At 38.9% G+C, this 26,185-nt stretch overlaps 1 protein-coding gene across 2 annotated transcripts; it reads right to left on the minus strand.

The window, feature by feature from the left end:
• Positions 1-298: 298 nt before the first annotated feature.
• rnf24 (ring finger protein 24) lies at positions 299-24,541 on the minus strand. Of its 2 annotated transcripts, none has more exons than XR_004609337.1 (6): positions 23,995-24,099; positions 10,501-12,651; positions 9,610-9,652; positions 8,724-8,765; positions 4,596-4,675; positions 299-2,501 (listed from the first exon to the last, which is right to left on the minus strand). XR_004609337.1 is itself a non-coding variant. In XM_034529853.1 (6 exons), exons 2-6 carry the CDS (start codon positions 12,642-12,644, stop codon positions 2,360-2,362), a joined length of 450 nt encoding a protein of 149 aa, XP_034385744.1. In that variant the 5' UTR covers positions 12,645-12,651; positions 23,995-24,541; the 3' UTR covers positions 299-2,359. The 2 variants fall into 2 exon arrangements, 1 of the variants encoding a protein (XP_034385744.1); XM_034529853.1 differs by having other exon boundaries at positions 12,502-12,651; positions 23,995-24,541.
• Between the last annotated feature and the right edge of the window lie 1,644 nt (positions 24,542-26,185).

Genomic DNA, 26,185 nt, shown 5'->3' on the forward strand with positions numbered 1-26,185 from the left:
TGTTAATACTTTCTTTATGTCCGAGGACTGGACCTCGATAAGGGCACGGGACAACCGACTAATAAATCCTTTGTCACTTTGTAAGCTGTGTTGGGAACCTGTGAGATTCTAGTTTTGTGTTGGAGAATAAATTCAAATAGCGAATTCTGTGTTCTTAAAGGAACAATCAATGCATTTGTTTGCTTATATTCCCAAAGACTGAATAAAAGATAGAAATAGTTTTTTGAATTCAGAATATAAGCCTGTTTGTGGTTGTTTATGTTTTCATCAATAGTGTTTGTAAACATAAAACAACATGGAAACAAACCTTTTAATCGCGCAAAACACATTGAACAATGTGATTTAATTGTATTTCATTGTGTTAGTTTACATTATTTATGGTGGGACTATTCTTTTGTTTACATTTGGATCAGGGATAGTCCCTGTAATGAGAATGTATTGTTATTTGTCAGTACATATCCCAGGTTAAAGGAAATCTCCAACAAATCTTAAATCCATCACTCTTGACACAGCACAGTTTTTTTAGCTGCTCTTTTCAGGTCAGCACATTGACACACAACCCATTTACCAAATGCAGCTAACAAGGGATGAGGACAAAAAAACATAACCACAAAAGCTGGCAGGGCTTAAGAGTTACTGTATGTGTGGCACAAAACAAAAACAGAAAGAGGGAGAGAGGCGAAAGCGCCAGAATACTGCAGCCAAAAAGCAGAACTACCCTTTATGTGTGTGCATGAATGAAAACGCTGCTTCATTACAACCTGCTGACCCCTGACTCTCTGGCAACCTGTCCATGGGGCAGCTCAAGCCCCTCCCTTTGTGCGTATTTTACCGAGTCGTGTGTATTTCTTGACCAAAAGATATGCTGATTATCTGCTGAGGGCAGTAATTCTGGTGCAGGTGTTAATCTACTTACTCGTTCACTCTATGCAGCTGTACCCAGAAATTATAATAAATACAAAAATAAATACAAATACTCTACTTGGATAGAAGCAAAAGTAACGGCAACTGTGTATGCAGAACATTGTAAGTAGGATCTGAACAGGAAAGAAGGCAAACGCCTGCTTCATGCTGCTTTCTTCCAAAATTGAGGTATCGACCTATTCTAGCAGGATATATGAAGCTTGTTTAAGATAAATCAATACGCCTGTTTGACATCTGTCTTTTTATTTTCTGAAGTGTCTCAGCCTTCATCTGAAGCAAGCCACTGTAACACTCACACAGAACAGCTTCAATCCAATAAAATTATGCAGCAGAACAAAATAAAAGAGGAACATTTATGTTACGTGTTTTAGACATTTGCTTAACATTGCTTTACTGGTGTCTGTTGTGTAAAACAGTGTTATAGATAAAGCTCCAGGTGTTACACACTAATACTGGTTTAAATAATCATAGTCGTTGAAGTAGTTGCTTTGAAACTGTCATTTCCTTTTGGAGAGATCGTGAATTGTTTTTCTGGGGTAAGAGGATATAGCCTGCACTTGTATATGGTGGATGTTACTCTGTATATTCCTTTCATGAAAATATAATTTGTTCACTCTATCACCTTCCTGTATTGACAGAATAATAACAAAGGATAACGACAATAGTCCCATTGTAATGAATGACAAACAGGCCATCAATGAGGGAAAAAATGATATTGGCTTTGTGTGAAGAATTCTGTTTCAACACATTCAAACTTTTCACATTTAATCAGACAAAATCTCAAGGTGCACTTACAATTAAAAGCATTATCCAAATTTCCTGACATTTATCTAATGACAGGTTTTGTTGTCCCTTTCAGACATTTTGTCTTACAAATCAAAGTTGACTAATTAAAAACCAAAGCCCATGTGGCTTTGTACTGTACAGAAAATAATAGTTCATGATAAAATATAAAACATAACCTTGCTACTAGGATCACAATCAATTAAGATTTGCCTGATCATAAAGTGCTTGTTAAAAAAAAGTTAAACAATTTATATTTGAGTGTTCTTGGCTTTTGTGTTTTTTCCCCTCCTGGTCTTACTTAAGCTGGTGTCCCCAGAAAAGTGCTTTGGTTGAGAAAAAGTTATCGACCACATCTTGGCCAACAGGGAAACTTCTTCAAGATCAACTATGTTCTTCATTGTCCGCGAAAAGAAAAAAAACATGAATACAGTCGATTATCAGTCAGAACTGATAGACGCAAATCCTTTTGTGAACCATTGCAAGAATAAGTTGATGATGGCGGAAGAGTCACAGTTTTTGTGAGTATCCGCGCATGAACCCCAGTGTCTCCGCTCTGTCCACAGACTCATACCAAAGGTGTACCTGTATGAATGATGGGATGTGTATTTGTGTGTGTCTGTTGTGTACTACATGTGAGGGTTGGAGGCTGCTACACCAGGTTCTCGATGCCGGGGAGAGGCTGCTGTATTGGCACCGGAGCATCCGTGCTGCCGGCCTGCTGGGCGAGCTGCAGGACGGGCATGTTGCACAGCGGGCACACTTTCCTCACCTCCAACCACTTAATGAGGCACCTGGAAGAAAGCAAAGGCAGTGAGCATATGGTTAAGGCATAAACACAGAGGTATGTAAAGGGGTACAGAAAATTAAAACTTGGGTTAGCTTGACTTGTCTTGTATTAGGACACACACTACACCAAATCATGTGTCAACACTTACATCGGCTTACAAGCTTGGCTGGCTTATGGTAAAAGTCCTTGTACTTGTAATGGCCCCTTTCTAGTCTTCTAACCACTCTTTAACAGTACGCCATTTACCTGTACACTGAAATGCAAGGAGCCATCTGCATATTATGACTAACTAACCATTCAACCACACATATCATCCATCCATCCATTTTCAATACCGCTTATCCTCATTAGGGTCGCGGGGGCGCTGGAGCCTATCCCAGCTGACATAGGGCGAAGGCAGGGGACACCCTGGACATCGAGTCCATATGTAGGGACATACAACCATTCACTCTCACATTCACACCTATGGGCAATTTAGAGATCAATTAACCTGCAGCATGTCTTTGGACTGTGGGAGGAAGCCGGAGAGCCCGGAGAGAACCCACGCTGCCACGGGGAGAACATGCAAACTCCACACAGAAGGACCGCTCAGACCGGGAATTGAACCCGCGGCCCTCTTGCTGTGAGGCGACAGTGCTAGCCACTAAACCACCGTGCAGCCCCACACATATCATGTGTATTAATAATATGGTATATGGTATTATTCTTTTTAGGATTAATTTAGTGTATTATTAATATATTGTATTGGCACATGTGTTAATCTATAAATGACAAGAAATTGCAGTCATGTTTGCTTTGTTGTAAAAAAAGGTGTAGACGTTATGCAATTTGTCCACCAGAGGGCCCTGACAAACATATCTTTACAACAGTACATGACTTTGACAAAAATGAATTGAAGAAAGCTTTCACAGGTGTATTTTTATGCTGAAAAATGAACATTTATCATAATTCTATATCAAATTGTTTAAACCCCTCTAATAGTGATGTTGGTATTGACTTACATAAGCTGTCTGGCTCCAATACAGACGAACAGCAGTGAAGGCTTTTAAGTCCAACTAACACACATTCTTTTGAACAAATGTGACAATAATATTCTACAACCACACTAATTTACATAAGGTCAATAATTAGGTCACGCACAAAACCTTTATTGTGAGATTGTTCTGTTCTCCAGCTGTGGTGCTAGCACTGTCAATCACTGAGACAGAGACAGGGGCTGTACAGTTTTAATACATTTCCAGTCTGGTCCTTCATATTACAGTTGCACCGAACAGCTCTCTGATCGAGAAGTAAGTTAATGTGTAGCTGAAGAAAACTGTGAATGAATTGGTTAAATCAAAATGTTAAACATGGTTTGGTTCCAGCTTTACCAATGTAAGGATGTTTTACTTTAGTCTGTTTTATGCCATTGCTAATTAAATATCTTTGGGACCAGAAGACAAAAAACAATTTCAGGTAAACTATTCAACCAGTAATTGAAAAAATAAAGGAAGTATTAATCAATAATGACAAGATAGCATGCTCTTCACCGCTGAATGATTTTGTTTGGGGTTTGCACGGAATGTGTGTTTTCCCTATAAAACAGATTGTCTTTACTTACCACACACGAAAATGAGAGTGTATACAGTGGATTTAGTAAGTGGTGACCCTGCTGCTGAAACTGGGGGGGAAACTAGGCCACGAGAGGTGTCATGCTGATATAAACAACTCAGTCGAAATGGTCAGGGCACGGGGGAAGGTGTGGGGGAGGAAGTTGGCTAAAGCAATCCATCATGTCCTGTGAAGTTCTGCACTTGATAAACACTTGCCAAAAAATATATAATCATTAACTTGTTGTTATTGTCATCACCAACATGCAGTCGATCCATGCAATGACTTGAAAATAATATCACTCTAGTCTCTTTTTTGTTGTTTTGTTAATGTTTTTGTTCTTCTTTTTTCTAGCTACTCTCTGTGTCTCGGATAAATTCCTAAGAGCCGGTAAAGATGCATGAAAATGTACTACTTTGTTAAGGAAATCTGTACTGATCCACTTTTCGTGTGTGTGTGTGCACTTGTGTGTATGTGTCCATAGGTGCACACAAAACCTTATACTTACTTCCTATGAAAGGCATGTTTGCACGGACAAATCCCCAGCTCGTCTTTCTGTTTGAACTCCTCCAAGCACACTGCACAAATCTGAAAGGGAGAGGAGAATTTAGAGATATTTTTCTGGGGATGGGAATGGAACAACTTTGAATGTGTTGGTTGTTCTCTGGTATTTGTTATTTTCTCTGCAGTCTTAATCTGAATTTTGTGTTGGTGGTTTGGAAACAAACTATTCAAGAAACCAAGGTCAGGCACTCATGGAAAAAGACAACTGTGGCCAACATCTGCCACAAAATGACACAACCAACAGAATAGTAACTGACTAACTGTGTTGTGTTATATAACTCTGACTTAACTCACACTGGGGACTTGTTCAGGCTTCCTTTAGTGGCAAAGTTTCCAGGTTACGGGACTTAGAAAGACTGAAACATTTGAAAGACAGCCGCAGCCATAAAAGTGGACACACATCACAGCACATCGTTGAAGGAAAACAGACACATGGTCACTGATTATCTAGCGCATTACATTCTACCCAACTCTGTGGGTCTATTATCTCAGTGCTGTTGGCTTCTGCCATAATATATACAACTGTTACATATTAGTAGTAATAATGGCAGTCCTTGATGCCTGACTGAGGCAATCCTGATGGACAGGTTGGAGTTCTTTGTCTTTTTGTTTTACACACACACGCCCGTTCAACAGGCAGGATGCAAACAAGTCTGCCAGCTAGCATTAGCTCATTGTTATGGCTATGTGTGATAGTGTTCATTGTAAATCTGGATAAATAAGTAAAAAATATGTTTTTCAAATACTGGAAATGTATTTTTAGCAGACTTTACCAGTTGACAAATACTGGGAAAATGTTGGTACGCTTCCTTTTTTTCATCTATTGAATATATTGGTATTTGTTAAACAACTGACTGCTGGTTTATTGTTGTTCTACTGCAACTACATGAGGAAAGATGCTTCTTCAGTGTATTCTGGGTATCATACAGGCTGAACATATTGCACTTCCAGATAAATAGCAGAGAATCTGCTGAATCAGAACAATATGAGAACACAACCATCCATCCTTCGGTCAGAGGGTATAATGACCTCAACTGTCTGAGGACATTTTGGCAACTTATGTATGCAATCTTCTTGTTTTCCCGTCTCCATCCAGAGCTACTGACCATAGATCTGATCTGGCATAAATCTAAGCTCCCAGTGAAACTCATTCTTGACAAGTGAAAAGAAGCGACTGACTGACTCCACCCCTTTTCTAGACCAACATTTGTGTTGCAATAACAAGGGTAAGGAACTGTTTTCAAATTGTGAAAGAATTGGCATTCCCATCACAAAACTGTATCCAACCAGTGGGTGACATTTCCATAAAAGAGGGTTCTAATTTGGCACACAGTTATTTTGGCCGTCTACTCGCATTAGCCACACAGTTTATCTTTTTCTCAGCTCTCCATTATGGAGGTGGATGGATGAGGGATGACAAGGACAGCATGGGGACTATTCTCCCCTGATGATTTTTGGACACAGAGCAATTCTCTGTTAAGATGTCTGCTTTGCTCTCTTTATTTGTGAATAGATCAGTGTTGTTGTTCCTTTCAGTGCCTTGTCTATGTTGTCACACTCACTGTTGAGATCTGACACCCTTCACCAACCTTTGACAGAATCCTTTTCTCCTGAATAACTGAATAAACCCTGGAGGCTTTAGTTATAAATTCGGACCAACAGGCCCTCCCCCCTATCGGTATGGATCTCTAATGACGAGGACATGTTGACCTTGTTTAATCAGCTTTGGCAACCACCTCTGCAGATTTGCTTTTACATCTACTACTCGTCCATTTTTGTCTTTCAAAACACTTTGTAAACATTTATAACAAGAGAAACTCGTGCCTGCAAGTCAGGAAAAGCTCAATAAACTATAGAATTACCGGCTAATGGTTGTAGTGAACAGTTTACATCCATGTCTGTTAAAATCCTATTAGACGTTTAAATTTGTAATAATCAGTATATGAATACCTTGTCAGGTCTGACCACCCAAATCACATCAGTTCATCCTTAAGTCCATGTGGCTGTTTGTGCCAGATGTCATTTTTCATCACGGAATCGCTTTTCCTTTTTTTTCTGCTGCATTAGCTTTTAAAACATCTCTACAAGTACATGTGTTACAATAACAGTTTACTGAAAATGGTACATTATTGTACAATAGTATTATGTAATTGCAGCCAAGTTGTTTTCAGGTGTAATAACTTTACTTTAACTTACTTTTCTTTTTAAACTCACTGATTTTAAACAAAAGATAAACTGTTAGCACACATGTTAGCACACGTGTTTGTACAAATGCAATATATAGATAAGGAGGCTGAAAAGGTGATAATCTTTGATTCAGCATTTCTTTTATACCATATTGTATGGCAGGAATCCTTTACAGGGTCTTATTTACAAACAACATACAGGACAGTGAAATGGAGAGAGGGGTCAATGTTGTATTCACACAAAAAAAGAGAACTGATCAACTAACACAACCTTTAACATGACTTGACGAGTAAACTGATCCCAAAATAGCACTCCTACTGTAGATATTCCATCAAAATACTGAGTTTATCATGTCTCCAGGGTGATCTTTCAGTGTGGGAGCCTTTAAAACTAGGTGTGTTATTATTGTCTTTATACAAATTCAGCTTGGTAATTCGGCCAGTCTTCACTCACATGACACCTTCTTCTTTTAGTTTCTAACAACATAAAGAATACACGACTGATGCCTGATGGAGCAGAAGGAAATAACAACACTGATGTCAATAAACTGTGTTTATCCAGGTGTCAAAGTACACACCAAGATGGTATTGTTCACATTTAATTTGCACTACGGTGTTAAAGAGATAGTGTACCTCGCTGCAAAGCCAATGCGTCTGCTTTACTCACCTACTGCTGCTTGCAAGTTTACAACCAGGCTAATCAGACATACAGTGATACGTAATAACGGTAGAGAGAGCACTCATAACTTAACCACGAGCTGCTAGTTTTCACATGACAGTGTGTCAAGATAGATGCACCTAATGTTAAATAACTAACAATGTGTTTGCCATCACTGTTGCCAAACTAGATAAAACCCATAACATCTTTTATTTATTTTTTAAACAGAAGCCCAGAATTACAAACCGTGCTGTGCAGATAGTCCAAACAATTCCTGATACATTCTGACATATCATATGTCTGCTTCTGATGCACATTACGTAACAAGAGTTGCTACCAATTACTACCAAAGCTGAGGATGTTAATGTTCATAATGCCACACAAATGTACCCATTGCTAGCTGTCAGAGCTACCATGGAGCCCACCCTGTCATTAACTGCACACCCTCATTTTTGGAAAAAAACTAAAAAGTAATTCCAGAGTGAGGCAGACAGAGAATCTGTCTAGAATATATGTTTGAAGGATATATCCAGGAGGTTACAATGACTCAGCAGTACAACCAGGTTAAAAAGATACAGATAGAAGCCAAAGACAGTGTAAAAGTGAACCAACCAATCAACACTGTTCCTATAAAGCCAGATAGGTGATTTTTTTAACTGTAACAATTATTAAAAAGCAAAAGCAGCATATATTTGTAGCATATAAGTGCTAGTGCTAATGTTAACTCTACAGGTCTTTACGTACAATCGTAATGTTTTAGGAAGTTACATCAAGTTCCAACCTCTCCGGATAACGAGTATCACTATTACACGTGCCCCAGAAACAGAAAATCTGAACTGATTGCATGAGTTTATGAAGCAGAGCCAGATAGTTGTCCGACCCTGGTTGGAGTTATATATGCTATGTGTCTGAAGAGGGGACTTAGCGTATGGGTAGTTACTTCTAGCCCTTTATATTAAATCAATGGAGAGCACAGTGAGTCATAGCACAACTATCATAACTGCACAAGAAGGACTTAAATTACCAACATTGTAGCAAAAGCATTGCTAAATTTAAGTAGCACATGACTGGTTAGTCCACATTAGATGATATAACAGTATTGTATACTTGTAAGGGTAGATTACAGAATGTGTCCTACATGAGATAGGCCGACTGGTAACAGAGAGTGATATTTTGGAAATTAGTATCATCAACTAATAATAACTGAACAAAGAAGATGAGTGCTTACCTCATGCAAATTTAGTTCTTTTACTTTTTCTTTCTGAATGACCTAAGAGGCATAATAAGAGATAAAGAAATGTTAGTCATTGGATAACATTAACACTGTAATATGGTGACAGAAACCAGTTCTTCTGAAAGTAAAATAAAAGACTGAGCATCTGATATTGAGTGTGTGAGGAATGAATAACCATTCAGGCTGAAAAGGGCAACAGAGATAATATGTACTACAAAATAGTTGCTGTTTTAAAGTAAATACATGTACACTACTAATGCTTGTGGGGGATTGTGTGTGTGTGTGTGTGGGTGTGTGTGTGTCCACTGGATTTATTGTTCTAGCTGGCAGCTAGTAATAAGACAATTTACAGAGTTAATGGTCATTACAGTATATACTATGCCATGTGTGTGTACATGTGACATGTTTGGGTGTTCTTGCATGCATATATTACATAATTGAAGGGTATGAGAGTCATGTATATGTCCTCCATAATCCCCTCTTACTAGCTTTGCAGGCCACACTTTGCTGGCATGCTCTGTCCCAGCAAACTGTATTTTTCAGCTTAAGGGCAGCAATTTTCGAGGAACCTGTTAATATTTTTGAAAAGGGCCAAATCTATTTTAATCCTTGAAATACCTGCAGCTGTCAGAATGCATTTTTGCACCAACTGAATTAACATTTAGGGACCAGAGGGACTCACCATGATTTTCACATTTAAAAACTGCATTGAGTGTGAGTGCGCGCCTGTGTGTGTGTGTGTGTGTGTGTGTGTGTGTGTGTGTGTGTGTGTGCCTGTGTGTGTGTGTGTGTGTGTGTGTGTGTGTGTGTGTGTGTGTGTGTGTGTGCGCGCGCCTGTGTTCTTTATTTGTTTGTTTGTTTGTGTCACTGGAGTGCTTACTTGTTTGTATGCATATAGCTCTTTGTGCGCCTGGTGCCGTAACCTGGAGAGACGCAGAAACAAAATATCTTGTTGATTAGTAAGCATCCTTCAACTGAGTGCATTAAATAGAGAGAAAGCAGTCATACAATCCTGAAAGAAAGAACAATGACAGACATGGATGTCATTTCCTTGTAAATACCTTCTGACACTCAGTATTGTAATGTGTCACTGTGGTATCAAATAGGCATACAAAGCAATTCTAAATCCAAAAAGATCAATAGTAATTTGGCATATACAAACTGGTTGTAGATTTTACATATAATATATCTCAAAGGGAGACAGACAAAAAAAAGGAAGAGCAGTTTTTCAGAGCAGATCTTTATCTTGAGACAAAGATTTTTGGTTTGTGCGTGTTCTGTATGAGTGTCAAAGAGGATATGATTCTCAGGCATATGTCAATACATATCAACTGGATTAACCAATTACAGAGTGCAAATACAAAAAGGAAATGTCCCCTTACTGAACTCTATTCAATGTTGGTTTCGCTTAGCAATACGATAGAAAGCCAAGTTATATATTAGCGGATATCATTCTTAAAAGACCGTAGGCATTAGACCAGACATTAAGTAAAATATAAACTCACAATATCACCCAAAATACATTGGATCAGACAGTAAAAGCAATATTGCAGATTGTTGAGGCACTCTTGCATAATGGTTCAAAATGAGATTAGCCACAGATACAACCAATGTTTATGGTTTATATCAAACTCTTGGGGTAACATTGCTCTCAAAACAAAAAGAGCCCTGGATAATAAAATAATCTAGGTACTGAGAATGAGAATAATATATAGAAAAGGGGGACAAAAACAAGAGAGATAGGAGAAATTCATAGGTTTGTAAGATTTACCTCCATTACAAGTAACCTTAACCTCTCGCAGCAGAGTGAGAGGGATCTGTAAAACAAGCAGCACAGTCTAGGAGAAAAACTGACATTTTGAAAGAGGTCAGCAGGAAAAGGTGCAGAGACTCCCAAGGGTAGGGGACAATTGGTCATGGTGGGGGGGTTGTGGGTGACGGATGGGGCCCTTAACTGCAATGTCAACGTGGGTAACATTAACCAGCTGAGAGAAACAGATGTCCAAATTGACCGTCCTCTCAAAAGGTATTATTATCATTGTTTGCCTGTAGTCAGCGGGCTACTCAATTTTAAATATGTGTGACAGCCATCATCATAGTGTGTCACCTCACTGAACATTCATAAGCACTAAACTGTTACAGACTTGCTGTTACAAAGATCTAGGTTTATTTACATTGCACATGCATAAACATGTAGGCCATGTTTGTGAGTTCATCATTCAAGAGCTCCTGTCTCTTACTTTCAGAAACACCCCATGCTCAGGAATTACTTGTTGTAATGTACACTGCATATTTAACATATATGTGTGTTGACCCAGGACTCACTGTTGAAGGTGGTTTAGTATTTCTGTGACAGTCTGCCTTGTGTCAAACTTTGTGAGTGTTTGTCTGTTGGAGTAATGACCATCACACTCAAACTCTAAAGTAAATTCCTTGGTCCCCTCATTCTCCTCTCAGTGTAAACAAGCAATGACGCTTACTGCACAGAGACTATAGGATTCACGCTTTATGGCAACCTCTGAGGTTTAAGTAAAGCTTGAGCCAATTTGTGAAAGAAGGATTTTCATATGGAGGCTTTAATTTGTACATTCGTCATGCATAATGGTGCATATGAATTTAGGCCAGTCCTTTGGGAGACTGCATCTTCAGATGCTCTTTATGGAGCAAAAATGCTCTTTTTGCTTTATGTGTTGAATCATGGTACTGTATCAAAGTCATAAAGTGTCTTTTCACAGTTAAATGAAGAATTGTAGTAACACAGTAGTAGTTAACCTACTTACCATTCGCCCTGCAAGATAGGATATGGCAGGGTGACGAGGGGTGAATTTTGTTGGGAACTGCTGCTTCCCACTGTCTTGACTGATAAAACATGCTGGACATTATTTCTGTTCAGTTAGTTGTTGGCATGAGAAAACCCTGCAGCCACGGCAACCAGGACAACTTAATTAGACCAGTGGTATTAAATAGAGGTGCAAGGGAATGACTAGAAACCACCTCTTTGTGGGGAATAATTACTGGATTACACTCAAGACTAATTGCTTGACAAAGGGAGATTCAACAAGAATAAAGTAATGGTTACAAACAGGTTCTAAACACCCAAATACTAATTTAATGAAGAGCCAAATGTGAATTTAATTGAAGAAAGGATATGGGGAGAACATTTAGGAGGTTAATTGGCTCTTAGAAAAATAAATATAGAACTCTTTTCTTTGACGCCAAGTGCCATGATCATGATAATGTAGACAACCAGCTTTGGATGTCAGCATAGTATAACTGTTTTTCCTATCAATTAAAATCCTAAAGTCACACATTTCTAAAAAAGGAAAACAATTATAATTATATAATTCAACCTCGACTAAAAGCCATTGTGACAATGATGATGTCTGCTGAATAGAAACAACATGATTATTCAATATTTAATTGAACGGTTCTGTATAGATTACTAGATATAAAGTCTCCATTAGTATTAAGCCTTTACGTTGAGAAACATCAGTACAACATCATTTTTACTGGTTTGAAAATGAGAACCCTGGAAGCCTGTATTTCTTTAAATAGATTAATGCAAATTTGTATTTTCGATCCTGGCAGCGCATGAGCAGCAGAATGCAGTTCACGAGGGTAATTAATATCAAACTGGTTTTACACATACCACCATATTAATGATTTGTTGCCTACCCAAGGGACCACACTGTATTGCCACAAACTCACACATATACACAATAAGAATTCTAAGCAAAGCCAAATCCAAAGCTAACAGGTGCATGGGTGTTACCTTATTAAGTAGCAGCAGAAGAGGAGGCTGAGGATGAAGACAAAGATGGCTGTCCCAAACACCACAATGTAGATATTAAGGGGAAGATTCTGGAACCCTATATTTGGCATCCTGAAACTGTAGTGAGGGGAATCGGAGCTCATGGATATTCTGGATGGAGAGAGACAAATGGCATACAGTACATAAGCATTTCCACATTGTTCAACACACTCAGAGAGTAGACACATAACAAAACATCTACCAATATTGACACAGCATTATATGACACAAAGTGAAACTGGAACTGAGGGTAATTTAGTTTGACTTATGCAACAGTTATGACTAATATGCAACAGAATATTTATTTTAAATGACTGCATATATTGCCAAAAGATAGCATCCATATTGGAGCATCATGATATACTTTTCAACAATCATCCATAACATAAGGCAACAAGATACCATTGAGCTAACGATGCAATACAGCATTGATTATCCTTTACTCACAGTGCCTGTAGACTCAAAATAAATAGAATTTGCCTATTTGTTTTACACTTGATGTTTGCTGAAATTAGCCCGACACCAAAAACTAAAAATCAACAGGACAATATGTAATAACAGGCAACAACAAACCTTACTGTGACAGTATATAAATGATATTATATTATCTTTATATAAGCGACATTAACATATATTTGAAAACTTTGTATGAGCATACCGAGAACCTTTCTTTTGATTCATAAAAGGCAAACAAACAAGGATCTACTGGTCAAGTACCTAAGGGACATAACTGCCCAGAGAAGAGGAAAGGGAGGAGAAAACAGGAATAACTGTGGCTCCCTTGGGAACCCTGTCTTGTGCCACTCACCTTCACTAGACACCAAGAGCTTCATTCCTCTACACTCCTCTGGACAGTGGAAAGTTTTGGAGGATTTGCTAAAGCCATCACAATTATCGCCTCCTTTTGATTACACTACATGTTTATCACAGTGAAACTTGCTTTTTATATTCTAACGGTGGTGTCGCAGTATGTGGAACATAGCATTACCCTCAGAATCCTCCAAATAACTTTTCTGCTGACAGTATTTTCAGTCAGTACAGTCACTGGTCTCCCATTTAAAAAGGGGTTGACACAGACAGTGGCATCCGCCATTTAAGATATGCTCACCTCCATATGGCTTTACACTAAGACAGTGTCCTCATGACTTCATGGTTGACACGATAAATAACTTGAAGTTTTATTTCAAACGAATGTTTGTAAATGTCTCACTATGACACTATTTCTGCCACCTCACCAGGTACTTTTATTTCCCTTTTTATATCACTGTAAAGAACATATGCAACCACTAGTATGCAGGAGAGGAGATGATGGTTCATGGTCTCAAAGACCATGTTAAGCCTTAGTTAGTTGTCCCGCCCCATGCAAATCTTTTTAGGGGAAAAGCAGCTTAAATAAATATGTTGTGGATTGAGCCTAGAGTGTGTAAACAATGGCACTGAAATCATAGGGGAACCCAACTGTTATCAAATTAAATAAGACACGCCCATAAGCGTGGCTCAATTGATTTCATATTTTTGATTTCGCCGCCTGACTATCCATCTGTTTTCGACAATTAAATCAGCTGTAGACAAATCATGCAATGACTTCATTTTGATCGTCCTTATTTGTCTGAACTCAAGCTCTGCTTCTCTCTCTGTCTTTCCCTCCAAACACACCCCAGACAACCTCTCCTGCTTATATAAAGTTAGCATGATCCTTTCAGACAAACTACAAGCACCTCTGATCGACATTACATTACTAGCTAAATATTTGTTTGCATACCACTATATCTACTTAAAAGCTGCTTTTACTTAGCTATTTTTCTTTGTTAAAAGGACTGGTCCTGGACAATATTCGAAGACTAACCACTACATCATATCTTATTATTGTTGTGTAGACGCAAACCTACATAGCACACACATACCCGAGTGGTGTCTTCATGCTGAAGAGCAGAAAAATCAGTATCTCCGTAACAGAAGTGACATAACTTGTCCTTGAGAGCCTTGTCAGCGGGTTGCCTTCGGTTTACTTATTTGGATCATAGCCCTTATTTGCCTCGGTCATGAAGGCTCCATGTCAAATTCAAGCCTCACTTCACTCTCTGACTCCCTTTAAACAGCCACTATAACCTCCCCCTGCTTATCTGAACACATCAACATGCTGTGGAGCCACATGCTTTCCACACACACAAATAAACACCTCTGGAGAAATGTGAGAGCAACACACCGACAATCAAGTATAGTAGATGGAAATAACTTCTGTCAATGGTATGATTTTGAAATAATGTTCAAAGGACACAATATGGATTTAAATCCAAAATTAAAATAAAAACAGCCAATATCTGATTATTTCCATGGTCAATTCAGCTGTCAGCTGCAGCTCCTGTAGTCCCCGGGGATATTTTTAGCACATTTTTGTTAGCAGATTGGCTTTAGTGAGCTCTGGCTCGCTACCAGAGCTAAGATGCACTTCCAGTGACTTGTCAGCTTTGGCTGCACTGAGCTTTCTCATACAGGTTTCCAATGGAGATTATTGATGGTAAAGACAACATCAAGGAATGTGGAGAAAGGCTCAGAAGTGTTCTCTTTTTCTGTAACACCAGACATATTTTGTAATCTAGTAAAGCCATTTCTGATACTGACATTCATCTTTCCTGGAAACATTTACATATCAAAAGCTACAAGGCTAGCCTTGTTACAGAGAAAAAGACGACTTGATTATTGTAGGCTTAGGACTTGCACTGCTTCCTCTTACTAAATAGCTTCCTGTGCATCTAAAAATACCTTCTCCCTCTTTGAAACTGAAGGGCCCATTCGGGACCAAAGCCAAACTTTCACGCATCACTGGGTATAAAACTGTACAAAAAATGTGAATGTACAGTGAGGCAGCACTTACATAGCTTTCTCTACTGCACAATGACAAAATGTGATGTTATTGTGAACACAACTCACACTGAGAATTATATACTAGAGATCAAACAGCCCTGAGAGAGATATATGAGGATTGGCAATAAACAGTGTCTTCTGATGGGAAAGGGCAGATGTGATTTGCATCCCATTTCTGCCACCAACTGCCTTTCTCACTCAGACATTTTCACATGGCCTCACTCTGTCACATAACCAGCAACAATACCATGCACAACACATCATAGTCATAGGATATGAGCATGAGTGGGCAAATCCCTCTTTGTAGTCATTGAGCAGTTTCCTGTGGTATGATGGAACAGAAAATATATATATATTTTTTATTTTTTTTTCAATTTCTGTGATATGAAAGACTGAGAAAGAGAAGAAAAAAAGGGAATGTGAACAATACACGAGAAGTTAACATTTTAGTGCCAGTTTCCCAAAATGATCAAAAGATACAGTAGAACATAAACACATACTGTATTTGCTCCTATCTGGTGTATTGGTGTCTGGCCACAGAACTTTAGACTGTATGTGCCCAAAAATCACAACTACAAGCCCATTCATTTTTATGTCAGTAGTAAATAACATTTTGTGACGTTTGTTTTGAGCTCCTGAGTAAACTATGATGCGACAGAATAGTTATTTCAAGACCCTGCATGAACCAAAATATATGCTTCAATAAAAAAACATGTTGAACAATAATGGCAGCTGTACTCGCATGAATCCATAAGCTTGAAATAATCACAAAGGAGCCTGCAAATAAGTATCTAGAAAGCTATTCATTAGCCAGCAAAAATAACAATTAAGTCAGTGAGGAAGGGCACTCAATACACGTGAAAATCACTAATCTGTAAGATATATGTATTCACTCACTTTTGTGAATTTAACACACACCACTCTGCTACCTGAGATTGAGAAACATGCAAGCTTGAGTCTGCTCGGGAGGAAATTCAACTGACATTATGTTTTATAGTCCAGTAAAGCGTCCATAGAATAAAGCCATTCAATGAGCTGCTGTTCCTCATGTGAGGGAAGTCTTTACTTCATCTGAGGATAACATCACTCCTTACCTTCGTGAAGCAAAGACAACACCGCTGTGTAAAACTGTTTACCTCTGTTGGCTGCAATAGTTCCATTAGACAAAAGTATGTATTAACAGACTACTAGCACAAACATTTCTTGAAGGATCTTTTTCCACTTGGCCAATAATTCATCGATTATTTTGGGTCACAACATGGTTTTATTTTGACCTGTGCCATGTCAAATAAGTATGCAGATTCCCTTAAATCAATTAGGAAATACATTACAGCCCATGCACACATCACAGTTCAGTGTCACATGTGATAGGGATAGCAGCTGCAGAGATTGATATCAACATATTTAGATTGAAATATGATACAGGATAATGATGGTGAGTAGTGATGAGTAGTTCAAACACGTTTTTGTAGAGCATAGTGAAACAGATTTTTTTTTTTTACAACCTTTATCTCCCTATAATACAATTATATATTATTAGTTTTATATAGACTCCTCCTTCCCAAATAAAACCCTCTGACCTCTGATGTTTCTAGACAACCCAAGATCGTTCTTGAACATCTGACTGAAGAACACTGCATTTGTCCTTTCTGAGCCTTTACGTAACTAATTCATCATACAATGTGATGCCTGTAGAGCTTAATCAAACATAATGGACAGAGCAGTCCTCCACCCATCAACCTCCCAATCCCTCATCTATACCTTACTCATAATCAATAGAAGCTGAACCATTAGTAAGTAGAGTCTACTTACTAATGGTTCAGCTTCTATTGACTATTGTCTACTTAGTAGACACATCACACGGACCTTGGACCCATGATATTTCACATATTTGTCATGTGATGATGTGACAGGTTTGAGTCTCGGGCAGGCACCAAAGAGGGCAACACACACACAATCGTGAGGGCAGTAACAGTTTTTATTTATTTCGGTTACGCTTCTGCTAGCGAACAATCCAGGCATCCGCTACCCGCTCTTCTCTCCTCTCCAGCTACTCCTGCTCCAATGGAAGACAAACACACACACAATTGATCCCAGCTGAGGCTGATTTACACATCAAGACACCGTTCCCTGAACCACACCCCCGAACCACACCCCCGCTCCACGCACTCTGCAGCTGAGCCTAACCACACCCCGCTGCCACAGATGACAAAGAAGATAATAGGTGATTGTTTTTTTTTCCCAAGGAAAATGTATCCCAATGCATAACCAAAACAGGTTAATTAAATGTACCCTTATCGTCTGTAATTTTCCAAAATAGTTATGTATATACTAATAAACTATATATATATATATATATATATATATATATATATATATTAAAAAATGTATATCATATTATCACATATAAAATTCCCAACCCCGAAAACCTCAGCTCTCTTCAGTAGTTTCTTATGCTTAGCCCACAACCTCACATTCACAAGATGCTGTCCGAACAAGAAGTGGAAATTTCCACTAGCAGCCACAGCCGGCCATGAGATTTGCACATCTGAAACTTAATATGCCAAAGGGCAGCAACAAACACCGGGGCCTCAGAGGCGAAAGGGCTCTTCAAAATGTACTGGCTGTGGTAAGTGAAAGGCCCACATTCAGATGATACTGAACTTTCACACACAATGTTCAGCAGTTTGAGTGGGGGAGGTTGTGGGGCACTGGTCATTCACATATCTGGCCGCCCATCTAAACATAATTGCTCCCGGTTTAAATGTTGCATTACAAGTGTGGCAAGTTAAACCGTCCTTTCAGCTGGAGAGGATTACAACCAGATCAGGTATAAAGCATACAAAGTACAGGCTTAGGATACAGCAGTCAAAGTGACTTCCTGAGAGGAATGAAGATATTATATATTCTATATATATTATGAAGGATCACACACACCATATACTTATGAAAGTAGCCAACAGTGTTTCCACTTCAAACCCGAAAATATGCATTACAAAAAACTTGTTTTTCCAAAGTTGGACAAAGTGCTACAGTAAGTAGGTCGCTGTAACTATAACTCCAGTTATGGAGATGTAGGAGGCAAAGGACTTAAGTGGAGCTGACAAGGTTAACCTAATGCCGGCTGCTGATGGAATTCCAATTACTGGATTTACATCTAATGCCACTCCATGTACTATCAAGCACTTTTTTATTCACAAGCATGAATCTAACCGTCAGGCATATAATATACAGTTTTGCTTAAAAAATATTAAATGAAAATATTGTATAAAAGGTTTAATTTCTGAGGTTGTTACCAGATGAAGGTTTTTATGAGGAATCAATTAACTACAAGCTTCTGTATTTCTGTGACACATAATTAATACCTAGAATAATGTTTAAGAATGTACGGTAAGACCTCTTAAACTTCTCAAGATTTGGTTGGGAAAGAAGAATGGTTCAAAATCATTTAAATGGGACCTAAATCAAAGTGTGTCGTGCCCTTTACTATATTTTCTCTTTTGCTCTCTCTGCCGCCGCTTAAAGCACACCCTTCCACAGTGGACTCTGATTGTAACACAAGCTGACACAAACAAGAGGAACTGACACACACAGCTGTCTCACACTAGCACTCTTGTCTCCAGTGCCACATTTTTTTTATACCTTCAGTGCTCCCTGTCACCTCATTAGCAACCATTTGACTCCATTTTAATCTATGCTTGACATATTTGTCGACTTTTTTTAGTAGCCAGTATCACGCACGCACACACACACACACACACACACAAACACACATGATCTTTTCCAAATAGTAGCACTGAACAATATAATATTCCATTTGTATCAAGCCTAATACAATGCTATGACTTTTCACAGCTACCTACTTAAAAGAAACAAGACCCTTGGTCTTGCATGTACTATTAATAAATTGTGTAGTCATGTGAGGGTGAGTAAGTCATGCTGAAACATGAAAACAACCTGAACCCTGTATAAGTCCTCCATGGGGTCATCAGCTGCTGACCTGCAGGTAATAAACAAACAGTGTAAGACTAAACGAAGCATTCAAAGGTGTCAAGTTCACAAACTATGACTTCATTTAAAATATGATATTGTTTATTTTCTAGTGGACACCTACTTTGTATGATAAGAGGGAACCTATTTTCAATTTCAGTGAGGCATTACTTTAATCAGTGAATTTAAGTAATGTGTTTGAGTTGTACAAGCGCCTTGTGCTTGAGGCCAAGAGCAACAACAGTTACGAGTATGATTAGTGGATGACGCTAAAGAGTAACACATAAAAGTAATACATAAAAGACTTTTTAAAATGGTACCACTAACTGTTTTGCATCAGGATTACACGGAAGGAGGTCCCTTATTGATCAACCATAAATGTGCATGTGGTTACAGGTTTCATGTATGACTCGTTGCTTACTTTTACAGTTCCCCACATGGATTTGACCACATTTGCAATGGACCTGCTGCATTCTCTAATGTTGGGATATCAAAATGAATTCAATATGTTTTCAGCGAACTATACTTGTATTGTCGTGTCACTGTGCATGAAGCTATATAACGCTTATATTTCACATATATAAGTATGGGAAATTATTAGAGCTGGATATTGTTTTTAAAAATTACTAAGTGCAAGTACCAAAACCAGTTCCGCTAAAGTGATACAGATGGATAAATACCAACAAAGTACCTTATTCAATACCCTTCTTGTGAATGGAAGCTGACTGCTGGGTGTGTGTCCCACTAGCTAGCTAATTGCCGGCGCACTGCACAGCGTTCATACGGCGATAAGCGCTGATAATACCGTCTTCCGACTCACGGTGGCAGGACCATGTTGTTGCGGATTCCCTCATGGTGGCGGGACCGTATTGACACAGAAGGGTTACAGGCACCCACCGTTTGTTTGCTTGGCTCCAGGAAGCAAAATTGCAAATCCTACTTTTGTTGGAGGGCACGCAGTGCATGTGTCCGTTTTGTGCATGTCGCCATTCGGTCGATGCCCATTTGGAGTGGGTTGATTGCTTGCAGGTTTCTCGAGAACCGCTGATCACTCTTTGACTCGAGAGAACTGAAGTAGAGTTCGGTTGTATAGTGTATCCAGCAGAATTAAGCAGCAAAAGCAAACTACAAGTGAGCCGCGGTCTGTAAAGGCCCGCTGTGGACGACATGCTCGAGTCACAGTCTAGCTGCATGAAGGATCCAGCCTAATGTCAAACAAGATTTTTTATGGAGGTTTATTATCATGGAAATAAACCTGGGCCACAAGCTCTTATTTGCATTTAAGTCCAGCTGATTGTGTGCTCCACTGAAAGTCAAAGTCCAGCCTACTAATCAACCACAAAAAAATACATTTTAGTTTTTTATGGTTTTATGGTTTGACAACCCATTATGGTTTGACAACCCATTCTATCGAATGGGTTGATCTCTCTGAGACGTGGGTTTAACAACCCACGTCTCAAATGCTGCAGCATTGTGTATTTCAAACATGTTTGAAATACAGGGCTCTACATATTTAAGGAGACACCAGTCTGAGTGAGACCATGTAATGTCATGTGGAATTTGACTAATTTACCTTCGTTCTCAATCTGAGTTCAAGTAAGTTCCTTACACTATGTAAGTAATGCTCATTTCCTCTCATCTGGAAAATGGCATAACTGGTTACTGGTGTTAACACATAGACTTATTGTCTTATTGTTACTGACATTGACTAGCAGGGTTTGTATTGTGGTGTTTACGAGGTGTCCATCGTCAAAGTCATCTTAATAATCCCTTTAATCCCAGGGGTGTATTTTCATATTTGATGATATTGTATGTCGACACACACATAGCTGACCTCCATCTTTCTAAGATTATCAAAAGACCCTTCGCAGAAGCCTCCTAAATACCCCAAAAACTGATTACAACAGTGAAGTCAGAGCAAGACCAGCAACATGCTGTTACAGAAGTGTTGCACCTTCATCAACCCTAGGAAAAAAAGTGTGTATGGAAATGGAGCTCCATTTGTTCTCTGACAGTGAGTTTGCCTAATACACTGCACTGAAACATGTTAATCGTATTTGCCTTAAAGGTGGAAGAAAAGAAATTGGCAGCATTTCAAGTGCCTCCCTACGGCTCTCAACATGTCGGCGGTGAACCGGTCGAATCATATGGTGCTAACAGTGAGAACAGACAAGGGAGAGCTCTCCTCTTCTGCAACGATGCTGTCAGTCAGGACGGCATTACCAGCTGTAAGCGATGTAAGCGCCGTGAGCTAGCCAGTGGGGCGCGCTGACATGCACTAATATGCAACAAACGTATGCACAGCCAACCCGGTAATGTCAACAAAGCAAGAAGCCCAGATAACAAGACATACAGACTAAGATCGATTTCTTTCTCTGCTCAGGTAGACATTACTCCACTATATCTTTACAAAGCAAATACTTTTTTGCTGCTATAATAATGTTTAGAATATGAAATACAGCTCATTTAACCTCTAGGGCAGAAACATTCTAATTATGCAAATGTAAGTAATATTGAGAGGCAAATAAAAAGATCCCAGATTCTTCTTTGCACCGCAAAAATAAGCACAAAGTTATAAACAATATAGAAAATGAGGTGTTCTGTATTATGTAAATATTTATTTTTCCAAAGCAACAACTGTAAATTAATATCTACCGTACTTAAAATGCCTCACTAAATACGATCTGAGCACTGCAATATGATCTGCAGTGCTCAGATCTGTTTCTGTCAAAATGGGTTTGACGCCTGTATTAACAGTTTAGCTTTTGCATGTTTCCTGTTGTTAGCTATATGATAAATGCCTAAAATGCATGATAACCTCCAAAACATGCACACTTAAAGGTTGCTGAAAATAGTGTTATGTATCTATAAATAGGGCTGGGCAATAATGCAATATGATCACTTATCATCTTTTAATGATGAAATCATGTATTGAGATATCATTAAACACAATTACACCATCTAAATTGATAATAAGCACGTACTAGAAAATTCGATGGGAAATATTTTTATGGAATTGAAGATTGCAGTTTTGTTATTACATCCCACTTTACATAGCGATTTACAAACAGGTTTTTTCTCTAACATTTAACTTAAAACTATTACGTTAATTTTGTACTCAAGTTCTTACTTAAATAAAAAAAACTCATCAAGTATTTAATTTACACAGGAGTATACAGAAATAGACTTCACCAGGTGGTTATTTCACATTTATTAATTGAATTACCATAACACGTGCTATATACATATATATATATATATATATATATATATATATATATATATATATATAGCATATAGAATAGGTAATTTCATAAACATTGGCATGAAAGGCAATGTTGGCAGGAAATTCAAAAGGACTGCAAATTAGGTCAGTGCATATCAAATTGAACACATTTGAACTTTTGGTGCAGTGCATTGTCCACTCCATAGACTACTTTAGTGCAAGGCTCTAGCTAGCCAACTAACCAGTCAGCATTCCTCTTTTCAACCAAACCATACACAGCACATTCGCCTCCGAGAGCTTTGCAATCTGTACAACACATCGCACATCCCATGACCCTCAAATGTTGGAGGAAGGCTAAAAGTATGTTGTTTAATAGTGTGATAGTGTCTGGGTATCCTACTCTCGGTTTCCACAGTGAGCTGTCATGCAAACAAAATGAACATGATTTCTGCCAGTATCAGCTATGCATCATAGTTCAGATTTAGATAACCCCGCTTGCATCTCATGCAGCTGGAGAGCATATAGGCCCTCCGTTTATTCTCCATTAACCGCTCTCTTTACAAACGAGTGCATGGTGGCATACACGTGAACCTCAGCAGTGCCACACCAGCGGTGCTGTCAACTCACGCTACTACACCCACGACGGAGGAGCGTGTTGCAGCCCACATAATGCGGTCAGTGTTGACGGAAACACAAGAGAGGGGGGGGGGAGCCCTTCTGTTTCTCTGCCATGCGTTTTTCAATCGCTGTTTGGGTCAAACAAAAGTGAGTTCGTGTTAATTAGGTTTAAACCACGGTGGCCTCTCGTTTGTGTGCGCCTCACTTGGGAGCGTCGACATGATAATGAGGATGAACGAGGATTGTCACGGTGAAAGGGCATCATTGAGCTGACTCCATGCCAGTGGGCGCTGGGAGAGAATTCTTTAATAACCCCACCTTGGCATTTGCCACCTTGGCATCAATGCATCTTCATATGTTTGCTGTGGCTATAGTGAGTTTATCGCAGGACCGGGTACCGCGGGGCGTAGGCTCACGAGCTAGCAGCGTTAACGGTTAACGGCTAACAACTGACTTCGCGTCACTTATCAAAGAGCAACCGTTAATGGATAAATAATACCGTTAAATAACGTTCAGTCAATTCCAAACCATTCGCACGTCCCTTGACAACGCGTGAACGACGTTGTATCACGGCTCACCGGCTACACTAGTAAACAGACGCACGTTTGACTGTAGCTATAACTACAAATGTGACAGATATATGCTAACTAGTTAGTTAACTAACGTTAGCTACATAATATAAGTTAGTTAGCTAACAAGCATTTGACGTTAGCGGCTCTGGATAAAGGGGTTACAAAAGAGGACCATCCACTCACCGTCAGTTCCCTCAGTCCCAGTAGTCGCCGTGTTCTTCTGCCGTGTATTTCTTCACACACTCGGGGTGCAAGAAGGCTTTGAAAAAGCAACGACCCCCCCCCCCCCCCCCCCCCCCCCCGACAACACAAATCCGCCTTATTTTAGCGTAACCGAAGCCCAGCTGCAGGGCGACCTCATCACACAGCCCTCCGCCTGTGATGGTGACGATGGTGAAAGCTGTGGTCAGCGGGAACCTCGCCGAGTCTGAGTGGGAAGCAGAGGCAACAAAACAAAAAAAAAAAAACTAAAAACAGTCCCGGACGATAAATAAAAAAGGTGGTGGATATAAATGTATGCCGTTGGCAGGGAGGGGAGGGATCATGCGAAGGGGGACGGGGGCTTCCTCGTAGTAATGATTTCCTCTCTCTCAAAGAATTCGTCGTTGGCAGTGGACGGCGTGTTCGGCAATCTGCACGACTCGCACGTAAACGTTTTGTACCCACTACCACGAGCAGCTAGATCCCACCTCCTCCCAGTCAGCTCAGCATGCACAGGCGGATGGTTTTGTGTGTACGGCGTGTCCGAGGGGAGTGATGCTGGCGTGGGAGAGAGGGGGAGGAAGGGAGGCGGGGGTGCAACACACATTCACGTATAGCGGATCGCGAGTGAGTCTTAATTAAAAAGTAAAATGGTTCAAATTAACAACCAATACTGTAATCTCCTGTTTATTAGTCAGTACAAACATGGAAGAAAATCAATAGAGCGTTTTTCATATTTGTGGCCGAAATAAAAAATAACCATATAAAAGTACAAATTAGGCAGCATAACATAACATTATAAAAGTAGCAACCAGACAATATACAATAAAGAAAAAGATTTACTGTATCAAATAACAAAGTCAAAGTAGAATGCATAGACTAAGAAGGAAATAAAATTCGGTAATATCAGATCACTGCACTTTAATGAAAGGCAGTTAAATAAAATGTATGGTACACTTGTGGACTTTTGTATTTTTTCTTTGTGCATGTTAGAATACTTTATTTACATTATTGTTCTATTGAACAATTATTGCATTGCCCATTCTGGTAATTTATTTAATTTATTGAACTCATTTTACTTGATCTACAAATGTTACTTGTTTATACAATGTATTGTATACAATACAATACAATGTATTGTATACAATACATTGTATAAACAAGTATATATTATAATCTATAATAGATTATAGATTATTATAATCTATTGTAAGAGACAGTATACTGTCTCTTAGTGTAATCTATAACAGAATGATATTTAACCATTGAACATACATTAGCAACCAAAAGTAGCTCTTATTAATGGTTTATAATATATAAAGCATGTGAAAGAAAATAATCATTAACCATTCATTTATTTAACACATAAACCCTTTAAGGGGTGCCTCACTAAAAAGTAACAGTGGTCTTAACAAAATGGCTTAGATATCACACACTTCTAAGAACCATCGGTGAGTGATACATGCTCTTTTAAGCACCAAACACAAAAAAGATAACCACTCATTTTTCACCATAAGAAACAGCAACAGTTTCTACATTGAGGATAAAGCTGAGAAGGAATATTTATAGGGCTATTTTCCCATATGATTTGATCAAATATTGTACAATAAAGGCTGTGTCGGTTTGCAACATATGACAAGTCTTCTGGAGAAATGCCCAAATGTAAAATGATTTGTGCTGAGTTTCAGCGATGTTGCACAAGGCATTCAGACTTTTTGTTGTATTAGGTATAAATACCTGCCACATTTATAATAACAAACATTTATAACAACAAAATAAATAAAACAAAATACATTTGTTGGTAGATGAGGTGTGTCCATTGAGTACAAAATAGATTGAGCACCTACACAAACGTGTCAGCTTTGAGAGACTGTGGAATGATCTCAGGTGCCTGATTTATGGAGACTCATTCATGTGCAGACAGGGTATAATGTATCAGCTCAGAGGTAGTAACAAGACAGGTAACAAGCTCTATTTCTGAAAGTAGCTCTCCTCTGGACCGTCGTGTCACTCTCGAGTACTGAATTATAGTACAAGTGTTGAGTTGCAGGAAACCTTGTTATCTAGAGTGGTCGCTTATGGGAAATCTTCTCCATTAATATCATGAATTTCTATCGCCTTATAATCAGACGGAAGTAAATGTTTGTGATGATACGGAAGTCTGGAACCAGGC

The sequence above is a fragment of the Cyclopterus lumpus genome, chromosome 1 (assembly GCF_009769545.1).
Source record: "Cyclopterus lumpus isolate fCycLum1 chromosome 1, fCycLum1.pri, whole genome shotgun sequence".
Classification (NCBI taxonomy): Eukaryota; Metazoa; Chordata; class Actinopteri; order Perciformes; family Cyclopteridae; genus Cyclopterus; species Cyclopterus lumpus.

What these genes read in the sequence shown, in the direction of transcription:
- rnf24 (XM_034529853.1), bottom strand. Translation starts at nt 12,644, where the DNA reads ATGAGCTCCGATTCCCCTCACTACAGTTTCAGGATGCCAAATATAGGG. An exon ending in AAGAACTAAATTTGCATGAG is followed by an intron (nt 4,676 to 8,723) that starts GTAAGCACTCAT and finishes TCTCCCTTTCAG; the next exon opens with ATTTGTGCAGTGTGCTTGGA. An exon ending in AAACATGCCTTTCATAGGAA is followed by an intron (nt 2,502 to 4,595) that starts GTAAGTATAAGG and finishes GCTTTCTTCCAG; the next exon opens with GTGCCTCATTAAGTGGTTGG.